At 45.5% G+C, this 17,241-nt stretch overlaps 1 protein-coding gene across 8 annotated transcripts in view; it reads right to left on the bottom strand.

Moving 5' to 3' along the window:
- The window catches only part of vwa8 (von Willebrand factor A domain containing 8), an 85,492-nt gene that overhangs the window by 48,626 nt on the left and 19,625 nt on the right, over nt 1-17,241 (bottom strand). For 7 of the 8 annotated variants that reach the window (XM_034288982.1, XM_029115857.2, XM_034288983.1 and 4 more), the window contains 10 exons: nt 15,590-15,724; nt 15,423-15,500; nt 12,841-13,001; nt 9,526-9,639; nt 3,635-3,803; nt 3,412-3,489; nt 2,946-3,061; nt 2,443-2,540; nt 1,265-1,371; nt 648-719 (listed from right to left, as the gene is read on the bottom strand). In XM_034288982.1, the coding sequence (XP_034144873.1) occupies nt 648-719; nt 1,265-1,371; nt 2,443-2,540; nt 2,946-3,061; nt 3,412-3,489; nt 3,635-3,803; nt 9,526-9,639; nt 12,841-13,001; nt 15,423-15,500; nt 15,590-15,724 (1,128 nt within the window). Of the gene's footprint in view, nt 1-647; nt 720-1,264; nt 1,372-2,034; nt 2,067-2,442; nt 2,541-2,945; nt 3,062-3,411; nt 3,490-3,634; nt 3,804-9,525; nt 9,640-12,840; nt 13,002-15,422; nt 15,501-15,589; nt 15,725-17,241 lie in introns of all 8 variants that reach the window. The other variant, XM_029115854.2, reaches the window with a different exon arrangement.

The raw sequence follows: 17,241 nt of genomic DNA on the forward strand, positions 1-17,241 counted from the left end.
AGCTAAAGGGTGAAGGGGAAACAGACAGAACAGAGAGAGAAAGACAGAGATCCAAACTGAGCCAGAACAGACTGAGAGACAGACAGATGGACAAATAAAAAGACAGACAGGGACAAACAGGAAGACAGACAGGGACAAACAGGAAGACAGACAGGGACAAACAGGAAGGCAGGCAGGGACAAACAGGAAGACAGACAGGGACAAATAAGAAGACAGACAGGGACAAACAGGAAGACAGAGAGGGACAGGCAGGGACAAACAGGAAGACAGACAGGGACAAATAAGAAGACAGACAGGGACAAACAGGAAGACAGAGAGGGACAGACAGGGACAAACAGGAAGGCAGGCAGGGACAAACAGGAAGACAGACAGGGACAAACAGGAAGGCAGGCAGGGACAAACAGGAAGACATACAGGGACAAATAAGAAGACAGACAGGGACAAACAGGAAGACAGAGAGGGACAGACAGGGACAAACAGGAAGACAGACAGGGACAAACAGGAAGACAGAGAGGGACAGATGGAAAGACAGATAGACATAGAGCACCTAGACTTCCCACTCACTAGTGTGACCTAGAGGCAGTTAGATTGCATATAAAGCAAAAGCATTCAGTGGTCATTTCGATGACGCAAAACCTGCAACTCACCTGATTTCCCACCAATAGGAGATGTTCACCCAGCAGGAAGTCTTTAAGCATGTCCTCCATCACCATCATATGCTGTGAAGACATTGTGCATGTGGGGGTGGGGTGGGGGGAGGTTGCTGTTACACACTGTTTGATTGACAGCTTTCTCAAATGCACTGGCCTAATTTAAACACAGCCCCCTCTCTACTCTCCACTCTTTTCTACTCTCCACTCCTCTCTCTCTCTCTCTCTCTCTCTCTCTCTCTCTCTCTCTCTCTCTCTCTCTCTCTCTCTCTCTCTCTCTCTCTCTCTCTCTCTCTCTCTCTCTCTCTCTCTCTCTCTCTCTCTCTCTCTCTCTCTCTCTCTCTCTCTCTCTCTCTCTCTCCCTCCCTCCCTCCCTCCCTCCCTCCCTCCCTCCCCCCTTTTCTTTCTTTTCTAAAAAAGGACTGAAAACAGGTCAAAGGAAAGTGGGGCAGGCTAGAAAATGATCTCCTTTTTTTTTTCTCTTTGTTTGTCCTTGGCGCCGTCACAGCAGGGAAGAACGAAGGAGATGGAAAGGATGTGGGAGGGAGAAACAGGTAGAAAAAGACTGAGTGACCCGAGAGAGCGTGCGTGTGCGTTTGTGTGAGCGTGATTACCTGCGCGTTGTCGTAGAAGATCACATCGGGAACCTTCATTTTCTCCTCAGAGTGATAGACTGGCGCCGACACACTCCCCAAGGTCAACACACCATCCTTTATACTACCTGAAGTGGAGGTGAAAGAGGCCCAATGTTACAGTGTGACTGGATGGGGAGCAATGCCCAAGCCCCTCCCACCCGAGGACCTCTCCTCTCCTGACATCCGTTTGTTTGAGGGGTGAAACACATTTACCCCCGTTAACGGCCGCGGAAACGGTTCCTATGGAAACTATACGTCTTGTTCAGGTTTTAGCACCCTCTCAATGCTGACATCATAACTCAGAGGAAAACACACATCTTCAATGAGACAATGTTGATGTTCTTGATATTTAAAGTTAAAAAAAAAAAAGGACAAGACACAAAACACTGAATTCCCACAAAAATGTCCAATATATTTTGTCAATATGGATGGATTAGAAATGTAATCCAAACTTTGATGACCAGTGCTAGTGTGTCTGTCTGTGTGTGTTTGTGTGTGGTGTGTGTCTTACAGCTGTGTAGGTGTGTTTCTGCCTCATGGTGTGTGTGTGTGTGTGGTGTGTGTCTTACAGCTGTTTAGGTGTGTTTCTGCCTCATGGTGTGTGTGTGTGGTGTGTATCTTACAGCTGTTTAGGTGTGTTTCTGCCTCATGGTGTGTGTGTGTGTGTGTGTGTGGTGTGTGTCTTACAGCTGTGTAAGTGTGTTTCTGCCTCATGGTGTGTGTGTGTGTGTGTGTGGTGTGTGTCTTACAGCTGTGTAGGTGTGTTTCTGCCTCATGGTGTTTGTGTGCGTGTGTGTAGTGTGTGTGTGTCTTACAGCTGTGTAGGTGTGTTTTTGCCTCATGGTGTGTTTGTGTGTGTGTGTGTGTGGTGTGTGTCTTACAGCTGTGTAGGTGTGTTTCTGCCTCATGGTGTGTGTGTGTGTGGTGTGTGTCTTACAGCTGTGTAAGTGTGTTTCTGCCTCATGGTGTGTGTGTGTGTGTGTGTGTGTGTGTGTGTGTGTGGTGTGTGTCTTACAGCTGTGTAGGTGTGTTTCTGCCTCATGGTGTGTGTGTGTGTGTGTGTGTGTGTGTGTGGTGTGTGTCTTACAGCTGTGTAGGTGTGTTTCTGCCTCATGGTGTGTGTGTGTGTGTGTGTGTGTGTGTGGTGTGTGTCTTACAGCTGTGTAGGTGTGTTTCTGCCTCATGGTGTGTGTCCAGCATGCAGCTGTCCGCGAGACCCTTCTGGAGAGAGGAGCGAGCCAGACTGGGCAGAAACCTGAATCAGGCAACATCATCATTACAGTGTAATGTACATGATCAATACATCAAATTAAAAATAGTTTCTGTGTGTGTATATGTGTGTGTTTGTATGTGTGTGTGTGTGTGTATGCGTGTGTATGTATGTGTGTGTGTGTGTATGTTTGTATGTATGTATATGTGTGTGTTTGTATGTATGTGTGTGTGTATGTGTATGTATATGTATGTGTGTTTGTATGTGTGTGTGTTTGTATGTATGTGTGTGTGTATGTGTATGTATGTGTATGTGTGTTTGTATGTATGTATGTATGTATGTATGTATGTGTGTTTGTATGTGTGTGTGTATGTATGTATGTATGTATGTGTGTTTGTATGTGTGTGTGTATGTATGTGTGTGTGTGTGTGTGCATTCCTGGGTATGTACCTGGACAGACAGGCTTTATTGACAGCGTGAGCGATGCTCTCACCAGGATACTGAGAGAGACGCCGGCAGATCCTCAACAGCTGTCTGGTGGACAGAGACGACGCTAGAGACTGGGCCTGGTCTCACACACACACACACACATACACACACGCACACACACATACACACACAGAGATGATGCTAGAGACTGGGCCTGGTCTCACACACTCACACACACACATACACACACGCACACACACATACACACACAGAGATGATGCTAGAGACTGGGCCTGGTCTCACACACACACACACACATACACACACGCACACACACATACACACACAGAGATGATGCTAGAGACTGGGCCTGGTCACACACACGCACACGCACATGCATACACACACACACACACACACACAGAGATGATGCTAGAGACTGGGCCTGGTCTCACACACACACACAGACAGAGACAAACAGACTCACAGAGGGCTCGTTGGTCTGTCGGAGGTTGTGTGTGAGTTGTAGGAGCTGCTCCACCACCTCCCTGGGAACGTTGGGAGTCTGGAGAGACAGACAGCAGTGGATGAGTGACAGAATGGATGACATAAATAACTGATGAGTGAAAGAATAATTAACGACTTAACAAGTGGGATGAAGTGGATCACACCCTCACCATGACCCGTGTGTATGAGTGTGTGTGTCTCACCAGGCCCTGTATAAGGCTGGTCTCCTCCTCCTGGGCCAGCGGCTGGATGGTGTGGAACATGAACATGGTGAGCAGCTCAGGACCGAGCCACTGCTGTCCAATGCTGCCCACCACCGGGGGCTCCGCCAGAGCCAGCACGCGGAACGCCGGGTGGATGGGGAAGACGGACCTGCAAACACACTCCCGTGTTACCTCTGGGACTACCCGACTCGTTCACCACAAGGGGACCTGTTGTCTACATATGTGGCCGTGTGTGTATGTACATGCAGTAAGAAGGGTTCTGCTGTATGTGTACTAACACTGGTAAGCATTACTAGTGGTTGTGGTAAGAGTATCCTGGCCAGGCCTCCGGGGCCCGTTGCTGAGGGAAACCACATCAAGGGTGTAAACTGGGCTAAAATCAGGACACACACGTCTGAGCCACAAAAACAAAGGAAGAGGAAGTGGTTTAATTTCAGCCCAGACACTCTGCCACAAACATCCTTCCTGCCAGCCTAGGTAAAGGCACACAGCACACGGACACACACGGACACACACACACGCACGCACAAGAACACACACACACAAACTCTCTTTATGGAATAAATTATAGTAATTACACAATTGGACATGGGAACAAAGAGCGTAGAGCACGGAATGAAAGAGTGAAATGAGAGTGACAAAGATGAGGACAGAGACATTTATTTTTCAGTCGGCCAAAAAACTTTCAGGAAAACTTTCCAAACCCTTCCCTCCCTCTACCCCATTCTCTCACCCTCTCATCTCACCCTCTTATCTCACCCTCTCATCTCACCCTCTCATCTCAACCTCTCATCACACCCTCTCATCTCACCCTCTCATCTCACCCTCTCATCTCACCCTCTCATCTCTCACTCCTTCTTGCCCTCTTTCTACCTGTCTCTTTCTTTCACCCTCTCCAATTTCCTGTTATGATGGTTGAGATGAAATTAGTCATTGTCAGAGATCACATCCAGATTTCCAATCCTGACGCTGACACAGAACTATAAATACTAAACACATACTACTCACGGACCGAGCTCTGGCTCCAAAGTCACGTCCTAAGGTGGAAGTGGGTATGTATGTTTCTCTGTGTGTGTGTAAAACACATGGCTCATGTCCAAAGCCTAGACTGATGTGATTCAATTGCTAATATGAATCAGTGATGGGGGATTAGTCATCCAGGCTTAATCAACACCCAAAACATTACACAACCTAGAACTTCACTCTCAAGTCTGACACAAAACAATGTTTGTGTGTGTGCATGTGTGAGAGAGAGAAAAAAAAGAGACAACCAATCTATTGAATGAGTAATAACACAAAGCAGATTTCGATGAGTCATTGGAACCTAAATAAGCCCAACTACTTTTATAGAAAATTGAAAATGTCACACGCACAGTGATGTGCGAATGGCCGGGACTCTAATTAGCATGATAGGGTGTTGCATCTCAGCTTCACACACACACACACACACACCATCACATTTTATCAGCAGCGCTGTCATCTCTATTTGGACATGGACTAACAGAAGCTGCACACAGAAGCAGCACACTAAAGCAGCACACAGAAGCAGCAAACAGAAGCAGCACACTGAAGCAGCACACAGAAGCAGCACACTGAAGCAGCACACTGAAGCAGCACACTGAAGCAGCACACAGAACCAGCACACAGAAGCAGCACACAGAAGCAGCACACAGAAGCAGCACACAGAAGCAGCACACAGAAGCAGTACACAGAAGCCTGCCAACTAGGGCTGTAGAGAATGGATCAACAGCAAGACATTTATCTGGATAGCATGGATCCACAGGAAGCAATATACAGTGGGGCAAAAAAGTATTTAGTCAGCCACCAATTGTGCAAGTTCTCCCACTCAAAAAGATGAGAGAGGCCTGTAATTTTCATCATACACTTCAACTATGAGAGACAAAATGAGAATAAAAAAATCCATAAAATCACACTGTAGGATTTTTAATGAATGTATTGGTAAATTATGGTGGAAAATAAGTATTTGGTCCATAACAAAAGTTCATCTCAATATACCCTTTGCTGGCAATGACAGAGGTCAAACGTTTTCACAAGGTTTTCACAAGGTTTTCACACACAGTTGCTGGTATTTTGGCCCATTCCTCCATGCAGATCTCCTCTAGAGCAGTGATGTTTTGGGGCTGTCGCTGGGCAACACAGACTTTCAACTCCCTCCAAAGATTTTCTAGGGTGTTGAGATCTGGCGACTGGCTAGGCCACTCCAGGACTTTGAAATGCTTCTTACAAAGCCACTCCTTCGTTGCCCGGGCGGTGTGTTTGGGATCATTGTCATGCTGAAAGACCCAGCCATGTTTCATCTTAAATGCCCTTGCTGATGGAAGGAGGTTTTCACTCAAATTCTCACGATACATGGCCCCATTCATTCTGTCCTTCACATGGATCAGTCGTCCTGGTTCCTTTGCTGAAAAACAGCCCCAAAGCATGATGTTTCCACGCCCATGCTTCACAGTAGGTATGGTGTTCTTTGGATGCAACTCTCCTCCAAACATGACGAGTTGAGTTTTTACCAAAAAGTTATATTTTGGTTGCATCTGACCATGTGACATTCTCCCAATCCTCTTCTGGACCATCCGAATGCTCTCTAGCAAACCTCTGAAGGGTCTGGACATGTACTGGCTTAAGCAGGGGGACACGTCTGGCACTGCAGGATTTGAGTCCCTGGCGGCGTAGTGTGTTACTGATGGCAGCCTTTGTTACTTTGGTCCCAGCTCTCTGCAGGTCATTCACTAGGTCCCCCCATGTGGTTCTGGGATTTTTACTCACTGTTCTTGTGATCATTTTGACACCATGGGGGAGATCTTGCGTGGAGCCCCGGATCTAGGGAGATTATCAGTGGTCTTGTATGTCTTCCATTTTCTTATAATTGCTCCCACAATTGATTTCTTCACACCAAGCTCCTTAACTATTGCAGATTCAGTCTTCCCAGCCTGGTGCAGGTCTACAATTTTGTTTCTGGTGTCCTTTGACAGCTCTTTGGTCTTGGCCATAGTGGAGTTTGGAGTGTGACTGTTTGAGGTTGTGGACAGGTGTCTTTTATACTGATAACAATTTCAAACAGGTGCCATTAATACAGGTAACGAGTGGAGGACAGAGGAGCCTCTTAAAGAAGAAGTTACAGGTCTGTGAGAGCCAGAAATCTTGCTTGTTTGTAGGTGACCAAATACAAATTGTACAGAGGAATTTCACTCTCATTTTGTATCTCATAGTTGAAGGGTACCTATGATGAAAATTACTAGCCTCTCTCATCTTTTTAAGTGGGAAAACTTGCACAATTGGTGGCTGACTAAATACAAACCCGATTCCGAAAAAGTTGGGACACTGTACAATTGTGAATAAAAATAGAATGCAATGATGTTTTTATTTCAATACTTTATTCAGAATACAACATAGATGACATATCAAATGTTTAAACTGAGAAAATTTATCACTTTAAGGGAAAAATAAGTTGATTTTAAATTTCATGGCATCAACACATCTCAAAAGATGTTTACCACTGTGTGGCACCCCCTCTTCTTTGTATAACAGACTGCAAACGTCTGGGGACTGAAAAGACAAGTTGCTCAAGTTTATGAATAGGAATGTTGTCCCATTCTTGTCTAATACAGGCTTCTAGTTGCTTAATTGTCTTAGGTCTTCTTTGTGGCACCTTCCTCTTTATGATGCGGCAAATGTTTTCTATGGGTGAAAGATCTGGACTGCAGGCTGGCCATTTTAGTACCCGGATCCTTCTTCTATGCAGCCATGACATTGTAATTGACAACGTCTGGATGGGAGCATATGTTGTTCTAGAACTTGGATATAACTGTCAGCATTGATGGTGCCTTTCCAGATGTGTAGGCTGCCCATGCCATACGCACTCATGCAACCCCATACCATCAGAGATGCAGGCTTCTGAACTGAGCGCTGATAACAACTTGGGTTGTCCTTGTCCTCTTTAGTCCGGATGACATGGCGTCCCAGTTTTCCAAAATGAACTTCAAATTTTGATTTGTTTGACCACAGAACACTTTTCCACTTTGCCACAGTCCATTTTAAATGATCCTTGGCCCAGAGAAAACGCCTGCACTTCTGGATCCTGTTTAGATACTGCTTCTTTTTTTACCTATAGTTTGAGCCGGCAACGGCGAATGGGGCCCCAAGATCACGGGCATCCAGTATGGTTTTCCGGCCTTGACCCTTACGCACAGAGATTGTTCCAGATTCTCTGAAACTTTGGATGATATTATGCACTGTAGATGATGATAACTTCAAACTCTTAGCAATTTTTCTCTGAGAAACTCCTCTCTTTACTCTTGCAAGGATCCTGGAGGGGGCATATGCCCATTCAGTCTACATGTGTTTTGTGGATTTGGAGAAGGTGTAGGACCGGTTCCCCCGGGAGATACTGTGGGAGGTGCTGTGGGAGTATGGGGTGAGGAGGTCCCTTCTGAGGGCTATCCAATCCCTGTACGTCCGAAGTGAGAGCTGTGTTCGGGTTCTCGGTAGTAAGTCGGACTTGATCCAGGTGGGGGTTGGCCTCCGCCAGGGCTGCGCTTTGTCACCAATCCTGTTTGTAACTTTTATGGACAGGATATCGAGGCTTGGTCGGGTGGGGAGGGGTTGCAGTTCGGTGGGCTGGGGATCTCATCGCTGCTTTTTGCGGATGATGTGGTCCTGATGGCATCATCGGTCTGTGACCTTCAGCACTCACTGGACCGGTTCGCAGCCAAGTGCGAAGCGGTTGGGATGAGGATTAGCACGTCTAAATCTGAGGCCATGGTTCTCAGCAGGAAACCGATGGAGTGCCTCCTCCGGGTAGGGAATGAGGCGTTACCCCAAGTAAAGGAGTTCAAGTATCTCGCGAGTGAGGGGACAATGGAGCGGGAGATTGGCCGGAGAATCGGAGCAGCGGGGGCGGTATTGCATTCGTTTTACCGCACCGTTGTGACGTAAAGAGAGTTGAGCCGGAAGGCAAAGCTCTCGATATATCGGTCAATTTTCGTTCCTACCCTCACCTATGGTCATGAAGTCTGGGTCATGACCGAAAGAACAAGATCGCGAGTACAAGCTGCTGAAATGGGTTTTCTCAGAAGGGTGGCTGGCTTCTCCCTTAGGGATAGGGTGAGAAGCTCAGCCATCCGTGAGGAACTCGGAGTAGAGCCGCTGCTCCTTTGCGTCGAAAGGAGCCAGTTGAGGTGGTTCGGGCATCTGGTAAGGATGCCCCCAGGACGTCTCCCTAGGGAGGTGTTCCAGGCACGTCCAGCTGGGAGGAGACCTCGGGGTAGGCCCAGGACTAGGTGGAGAGATTATATTTCGACACTGGCCTGGGAACGCCTCGGGATCCCCCAGTCAGAGTTGGAAAATGTGGCTCGGGAAAGGGAAGTTTGGGGTCCCCTGCTGGAGCTGCCGCCCCCGTGACCTGATACCAGATAAGCGGATGAAGATGAGAGATATGTAATTTATTCCATTCCTTTTTTACGCACAATTTGTACAGTGTCCCAAATTTTCTGGAATCGGGTTTGTACTTTTTTGCCCCACTGTATAGCTATAGAGCACTGGTACGTGGTGCTCCCTTTAGTGGATATTCAAGTGAAATCTTTTTCTGAGGTGGTACTCAAACTGTAAAAAGTTTGAGAACCACTGTATAGTGAAAGGATAAACAAGAAGTGAAATATTGCTGTAGACAAAGAATAAACAGGAAATTCAATAGCTGTAAACTATAGATAAGCAGAAAGTGGAATAGCTGTAAACAATGGATAAACTGGAAGTGGAATAGCTGTAAACAATGGATAACCAGAAAGTGGAATAGCTGTAAACAATAGATAAACAGGTGGCTCCCAGCTCCAGCCGTGTGTGTGTTTGTAGGTTACCTTTTGTTTAGCTGCTCATCAGTCAGTTGTAAGTCTTCCTTCAGTGTCTGGTATCTGTCCCACCTCAGCAGGCGGGTACCATCGTACAGAGACAGCTCTCTGTCATGGAGCAGCCTGAAACACCCAATATATCAGATAAACACAACTAAATTTAATTAATGATTGAAAATGCATTTAGCAGTCACTTTATTGAACAAAAAGAAAGTGAACCAAAACAGAAAACGTACTAATGTTTGCCAGCTAAAGCAAAAGGCCTAAATGGACAACTGATTGTGTTTCGCTCAATTGGCATGGCAGCAGAAAATATTCTTGCTCGTGCTTGCTAGCCAGCCAAATTATGTGTCCATTCTGGTAATGCCGGAAGGTTCCGTTTACTGGTTGGTGAACTTTGTATTTTAAGTTTTCCATCCCCTTGGTGTTGCAGCAGAGAGTTGAGCATTACCGTTTAAAATTAGAAGCTAAATCTACTTTACAACTAATTTAAGACTATACATATGCACTGACATTTGGACATTGAGATTCAACTCTATGCACCAGCCAAAACATCAGTTTGAACCATTTCTTCTCTATAAAGTCTAGATATGAACTCCTACCATCCCATTTTAAACCCATGGGCCCATAAGTTTGATCTGTTAGGTCTCAGGAATTTGTTCTGATTGGTAATGGAAACTATTTACATATGCATATCTTCATCATAATTTGACGCAGCTGAAATAAGAGGCAGTGACAGGATCACTCAGTGTGACTAGATCACTGTGACAGGATCACTCTGTGTCAAGGGATCACTCTGTGTGACTGGATCACTCTGTGTGAAGGGATCACTCTGTGCGACTGGATCACTCTGTGCGACTGGATCACTCTGTGCGACTGGATCACTCTGTGTCAAGGGATCACTCTGTGTGACTGGATCACTGTGACAGGATCACTCTGTGTGACTAGATCACTGTGACAGGATCACTCTGTGTCAAGGGATCACTCTGTGTGACTCGATCACTCTGTGTGAAGGGATCACTCTGTGCGACTGGATCACTCTGTGCGACTGGATCACTCTGTGCGACTGGATCACTCTGTGCGACAGGATCACTGTGTGACGGGATCCCTGTGTGTGAAGGCATCACTGTGTGACTGGATCACTCTGGGTGACTAGATCTCTGTGACTGGATCACTGTGCGACAGGATGACTGTGTGACTGGATCACTCTGTGTGACTGGATCACTCTGTGTGACTGGATCACTCTGTGTGACTGGATCACTCTGTGTAACTAGGGTCTGATACGCATTCATACAATGATACTGAACACGTTCATCACCTCAGTGATAATTTTTTACTCAATGCATTTAGCTGTCATTGGTAGGAAATTACTTATTTATCTGAAAGATATCAGTTCGTTTATGTGGATGGCATGCCCTCTGACAAATCAAAGGTATGTTTTGTTGTTCCTCAAGGCTCAGTTTTGGGCCCATTATTGTTTCACTATATATGCTGCCTCTGGGTGATGTAATCCGGAACCACAACGTAAATTTTGACTGTTATGCTGATGACACAGTTGTATATTTTGATGAAACATGGAGAAGCCCCAAAATTAGCATTCGTTTCAGATATTAGGAAGTGGATGATGGAGAACTTCTTGCTTTTAAACTCAAGAAAAACAGAAATGCTCGTTTGAGGAACCAACAAAAATAGTTTTGTTGGCAGACCTTAAGGTCAACCTTGACGGATGTATGATTGTATCCCAAGAAACTGTGAGAAATCTCGGCATTACCCTCGATGCTGATATCTTCTTTGCTGAAGATAGAAAATATATTTTAAAAGCTGCTTTTTTCCTTCTTCGGAACATTACAAAAATCTGAAACTTTGTATCAAAAACTGATGAAGAAAAACGAATCCATGTTTTGTCACTTCTAGATTGGATTACTGTGATGCTCTTCTCTCCGGTTACCCTGATTAATCAATACATAAACTCCAATTGGTGCTGAACATGGCTGCTAGAATACTAACTAGAACAAACACATTGCTCCAGTACTAGCCTCTTTACACTGGCTGCCTGTTAGGGTTAGGGCTGATTTTATGGTTTTATTGTTGTTGCGTGCTTCTTGGGGTTTCAAGCTGGGTGTTTTGTAAAAGCACTTTGTGACAACTGCTACTGTAAAAGGACTTTATAAATACATTTGATTGATTGACTTAGGACTTCAGATTTAGATCACACAATTCTCATTTCAATAATAATATCAATTATTCCACCAAAACTGTATTTTTTTATCTTCTGTATATTAACAGGCGTCATGGATGTATCAATGAAGGCTAACCACAATGCATATCAACTTGTTAGAAGAAAATAAAAACATTAGCCAATGAAGAAGCAGACCAAGTGACATGTGACCCTTAAGGGGGGACAATTCTGGTCAACATCAACCTGATTCATTAACAGGTAGTGAGGACATTTTGGGACATACACTGATGAGCCAAAACATTATGACCAGTCATAGGTGAAGCAAATAACGTTGATCCTCTCCTAACAAGGGCACATGTCAAGATACTGGTAGATTAGATGGTAGGCGAACAACCAGTTCTCGCCATACTGGCGACAGGCTGTTGGGCGCCCAAGGCTCATCGATGCGAGGGCAACGAAGGCTATCCCGTCTGGTCCGAAAGAACAGAAGGTCTACTGTGGCACAAGTCCCAGAAAACTTTTGTAATGGTTACGGGAGGAATGTGTGACAATCTCACCCTGCTGCATTTGGGGCTGTGTAGGTGCTTCTGTGCTTCTGTTTACCTGGGGAAGTGATGGCACCAGGATGCACTGTGGGAAGACAACAAGCTTGTGAAAGGAGCCTGATGCTCTGGGAAATGTTCAGCTGGGAAACCCTGGCATTCATGTGGACGTCAATTTGACACGCGCCACCTATCTAAACATTGTTGCAGACCAGGTACACCCCTTCATGGCAATGGTACTCTGATGGCAGTGAGCTCTTTCAGCAGAATAATGCACCCTTGCACACATTGTTCGTGGATAGTTTGAGGGACATAATGAAGACTTCAAGGTGTTGGCCTGGCCTCCAATTTCCCCAGATCTCAGTATGACTGAGCATCTGTGGGATGTGCTGGACCAACAAGTCTGATCCATGGCAAATCCACCTCGAATTGAAGGATAATGTCTTGGTGCCACATACCACAGGACACCTTCAGGGCAGGTAGTCATGATGTTTTGGCTCATCTGTGTAGTTTGGGCTACAACGTGGAAAACTGCCTCCTGATTGGCGGAATCCTGTCTAAAAAGCTGATGTGTCCCTTGCCTGTGTGTGTGTGTGTGTGTACCTGGAGAGAACGGCCAGTGTTCCCAGGTTGATCCTGTGTATGCCGTCCAACAGGAGAAGCTTGCCCTCCTGGGCAGCGGTGACCAGCGGAGAGGCTCGCCAAGCAGTGTCTCCATTAGCTAGCGTGTAGCGTTGCTGTAGCAGATCCCTGCCCGTCATGTCCTGGGAGGGGGGGGGGGGGCAGAGAGAGGTGCATCACAGCCTCTGTCTCACACAAACATTGTTTTGAAATGAAACAACGGAGAAGCAATTGAAGTGCACACTTTCAGCTTTAATTCAAGGGGTTGAACAAAAATATTGTGAAACGTTTAGGAATTGCAAACCATTTTCATACTTGGTCGCCTTATTTCAGGGGCTCAGATGTAATTGGACAAATTAACACAATCATAAATAAAATGTTCATTTTTAATACTTTGTTGCCAGTCCTCTACTGCAGCTTTCGTCAGTTGTTGGTTGTTCGTGGGTCTTTCATCCTTACGTTTTGCCTTCAGCAAGTGAAATGCCTGCTTGATCAGGTTGAAATTAGGTAATTGACTCAGCAATTGCAGAATATTCCACTTCTTTGACTTAAAAAAACCCTGGGTTGCTTTCGCAGTATGTTTTGGGGCATTGTCCATCTGTAAAGTAAAGCGCCGTCCAATCAACTTTGCTGAATTTGGCTGAATCTGAGCAGACAATATATCCCTATACACTTCAGAATTCATCAGGCTGCTTCTGCCTTCTGTCACATCATCAATAAACCCAGTGCCATTGGAAGCCATGCATGCCCATGTCTTCACACTACCTCCACCATGTTTTACAGATCATGTGGTATGCTTCAGATCATGAGCCGTTCCAAGCCTTCTCCATACTTTTTTCTTCCCATCATTCTTGTACAGGTTGGTTGGTCTTTGTTTCATCTGTGCAAAGAATGCTGTTCCAGAACTGGGCTGTTTTTTTTTTAAATGTCTTTTGGCAAAATCTGGCCTTTCTATTCTTGAGGCTTATGAATGGTTTGTACCTTGTGGTGAACCCTCAGTATTTGCTCTCGTGCAAGTCTTCTATTTATGGTAGACTTGGATAATGATATGCCTACCACCTGGAGAGTTTTCTTCACTTGGCTGGATGTTGTGAATGAGTTTATCTTTACCATGCAAAGGATCTTACTATCATCCACCACAGTTGTCTTCCGTGGACGTCCAGGCCTTTTTGTGATGCCCAGCTCTCAAGTGTGTTCTTTTTTAATCAGGATGTAAGGATGGCCTGTTTCACATGCATTGAGAGCTCCTTTGACCGCATGTTGTGGGTTCACATCAACAGCTTCCAAATGCAAATGCCACATCTGGAATCAACTCCAGACCTTTTACTTGCTCAATTGATGAAGAAATATCAAAGGAATAGCCCACACCTGTCCATGAAACAGCTTTTAAATCACTTGTCCAGTAATCTTTGGTCCCTTGAAAAAGAGGGGGCTACATATGAAAGAGCTGTAATTCACAAACCCTTCCTCCCATTTGGATGTGAATACCCTCAAATTAAAGCTGAGAGACTGCAGTTTAAGCGCATATTCATTATTCAACCGTAACCTTAATACATTTTGGTAAACAGCCAAAATAACAAAACTGTCAGTGACCTATTTTTATTTAAGTAGAAATGGCTAACGAAAATGAAAAAAAACACTCTACATTTAAAGGAAGGGAAACTGTAGATTTATTTTTACCCCAGCTCTTCAGAAATGTCACTTTTGAGGTCTGAAGGGAAACACAGCTATCACCCTGGCTGTTGGTGGCAGATTTATTCCGAATTCCAGTGCAGACGAGATAAACTGCATCAGAGAATTCCACTACTCCTCAAGGAGACTGACCCCTGACCAGGAGCAGCTAGAAATAGCTACTGAATAATGTACGCACGCGCACACACACACGCACACACACACACGCACACACACACACACACACATGCACACACAAACACACACACACACACACACACATTCCCTCTTTGATAAAAGGCAGATGCTGGAGGAGCCAGTAGGGAATCTCTCCTGTAACCCTGCTGAGTTCTGGTAAGCTTCAGTCTTACCTCCAATCAGAACATCTCAACTAACAGGACAGTCATACTGACGGCTGCAGTCAATATAGTCTTTAAAACTAATGAGGTGAAAGTCCATTCACAGAGTCTCCACATCTTTAAGAAGTCTGAAATGCAAGAAATGGACAGCAAGGCCTCACGGGAAGGTTTGATGACGCTAACCAAAATGTTGGTACTTCAAATCCCAAAGACACGGAGGTGGAACACACAGTATGTCCGCACTACAGCAAACAGCCCGTATTTGATCACACAGAGAAATCCCTGACTCACCTGACATCCATTCACTGACCTGACCCGGCCCGGCACTCAGCTGCTCTCCCTAAAATGACCTAATCCCCTCCCCACGCCATTCTTGCAGTCAAAAAAAAGTCTAGCGTAAATGCTGGTCACAACCTCTGGCCTTCCAGTAATCCAGCAATTGCAAACTAAACGTGCCCGTACAAACACACACACACACACCTACAGTGCACACTCAGTGTCCAGAGGGAAATTCCCGCTTTACGGTCTTCCTACCTGATAGAGCATCATCGGCTCCATGCTGTAGCCCAGCATCTGGGCAAACTCCTTGGCCACCACAGACTTCCCACTACCCTGAAAGTATATCAGCTCTGGTTAGTATGTTCCCAGATTGGACAGAGGTGCATGTTTGAGTGTGTGGGTGTGTGTGAGTGTGTCTGTACCTTTGCCCCTATCAGGCACATGTCTCTGACCAGGTGTGACTGCATCATCTCAGCCAGGAGCTGGGCGTGACTCGGGGTGCTAATGAAGGCTGGGTTACTGTTCGGGGGGCGGGGCTTCCTGGTGCCTGCTGGGACCTGTAGTCAGAAAGAGAGCGAGAAAGAGTCAGAGCGAGAGATTGTTCTTTTTAGTTAACCTGGTATAGCTAATGAAAACAATGGCATGGAGGGAGTGACTGAAGTCCCACTAGAAAACCACAACGGCATTACTTCATTTAACATAACATCAACACATCATCTGTAATACGAAACTTCCTTTTCTCTCATAATCCAGCAGATATGGGGCTTCACATACCACACACACAAAAGCACACACGCACACACGCAAACACACACAAGCGAGCACACACACACACCACACACACACCACACAACAACCGTCTTAGACAAGAGTTAACAAGCAATAACAAAAAAAGCTTTTTAAAGATCTAGATATATTGACACCATCATTGGAGATAGGCACAGCCGAGCTCCTAAGACAGAGGTTGGATGGCCCGGATCAGGGGTTACCGACCTTCCATTCAACGCAGACAGGGAGTAGGTTGCGTTCGAAAGCAAGCTTGTCAACCGTACTGTTTCACTTTATCAAGCACAGCCCTAAATGCAGTATCTCTTATCTTCATCTGCACAGCCAAGATAAGTCTCACATCCATTGCTTGGAAGAACACAAAATCTATTTCATTCAAAAGTTTAGATTTTTTCCAAGATGTGATGGGCATCCTGTCCATTCAATCACCATCAGTTGTGGAGTGAACATTTCACAAAGATGCTTCAGGGACTCCAGAAAGGACTGCACAGACTTCAGGAAAAAGGCATGTCAAGCCTCAGTGGGCCAGAAACAAACTGTTTGCGTCCTGGTAACGGTCCAAGCCCGGTGGTTGGGAAACCCTAGATAGCTCGGGACAGGACCTTTCCTACTCTGGTATCTGATACCTTAACAGTGCCCCAGGGGTCACACGTCTCTGCAGAACTGCCAAGGGCCACTGGGTTACCTGGAAGGTAGCCTCCCAAATCAATATTGGCTTGTTGCTAGGCTTGGGGAATACCTATAGGATTTTTGTTACGTCTCAAAACACGTTGACCCAATCAAATTCATTGCTTGGGAGGGGCTTATACACGTGCTTATGAGAATAATGCCTTCAGTTAAACAGTAGCTAGCTAAGTAAAGATGGCAGCAAAATCAACAAATAAAACCCCAGTGAAATCATGGATGTATCTGGATGTATGTCACGTTTTTTGGAGAACCACATCAGTCTTTGAGAAACAAACATAACCTTATCCTAGATAAATCATTGTTATTGCAACCAGACACCCACGTTAGAAGATTCAATAGGACCGGTAACGCTGAATGATGGGTTTTCTAAAGCGCTGTGGCTCCTGCTGCAATCTTCTGCTATAGTGCAAAAGAAGTGTGGACGAGGTAGAAACAATTTGCGGTTTTGGGAGGGAAAAAGCTCATTCTGAACTCTGAGGAAAAGAGGTTGAGCGGCAGACTCAACCACTAGCTAGAGAAACCACTAGTATCACTGACTAGTCCATTTTCCATTTCAATAAAAGGCAGATTGTCAGTCATGTTTGATTAATTAAACTTTTAC

The sequence above is a fragment of the Esox lucius genome, chromosome 20 (assembly GCF_011004845.1).
Source record: "Esox lucius isolate fEsoLuc1 chromosome 20, fEsoLuc1.pri, whole genome shotgun sequence".
NCBI classification, from domain to species: Eukaryota; Metazoa; Chordata; class Actinopteri; order Esociformes; family Esocidae; genus Esox; species Esox lucius.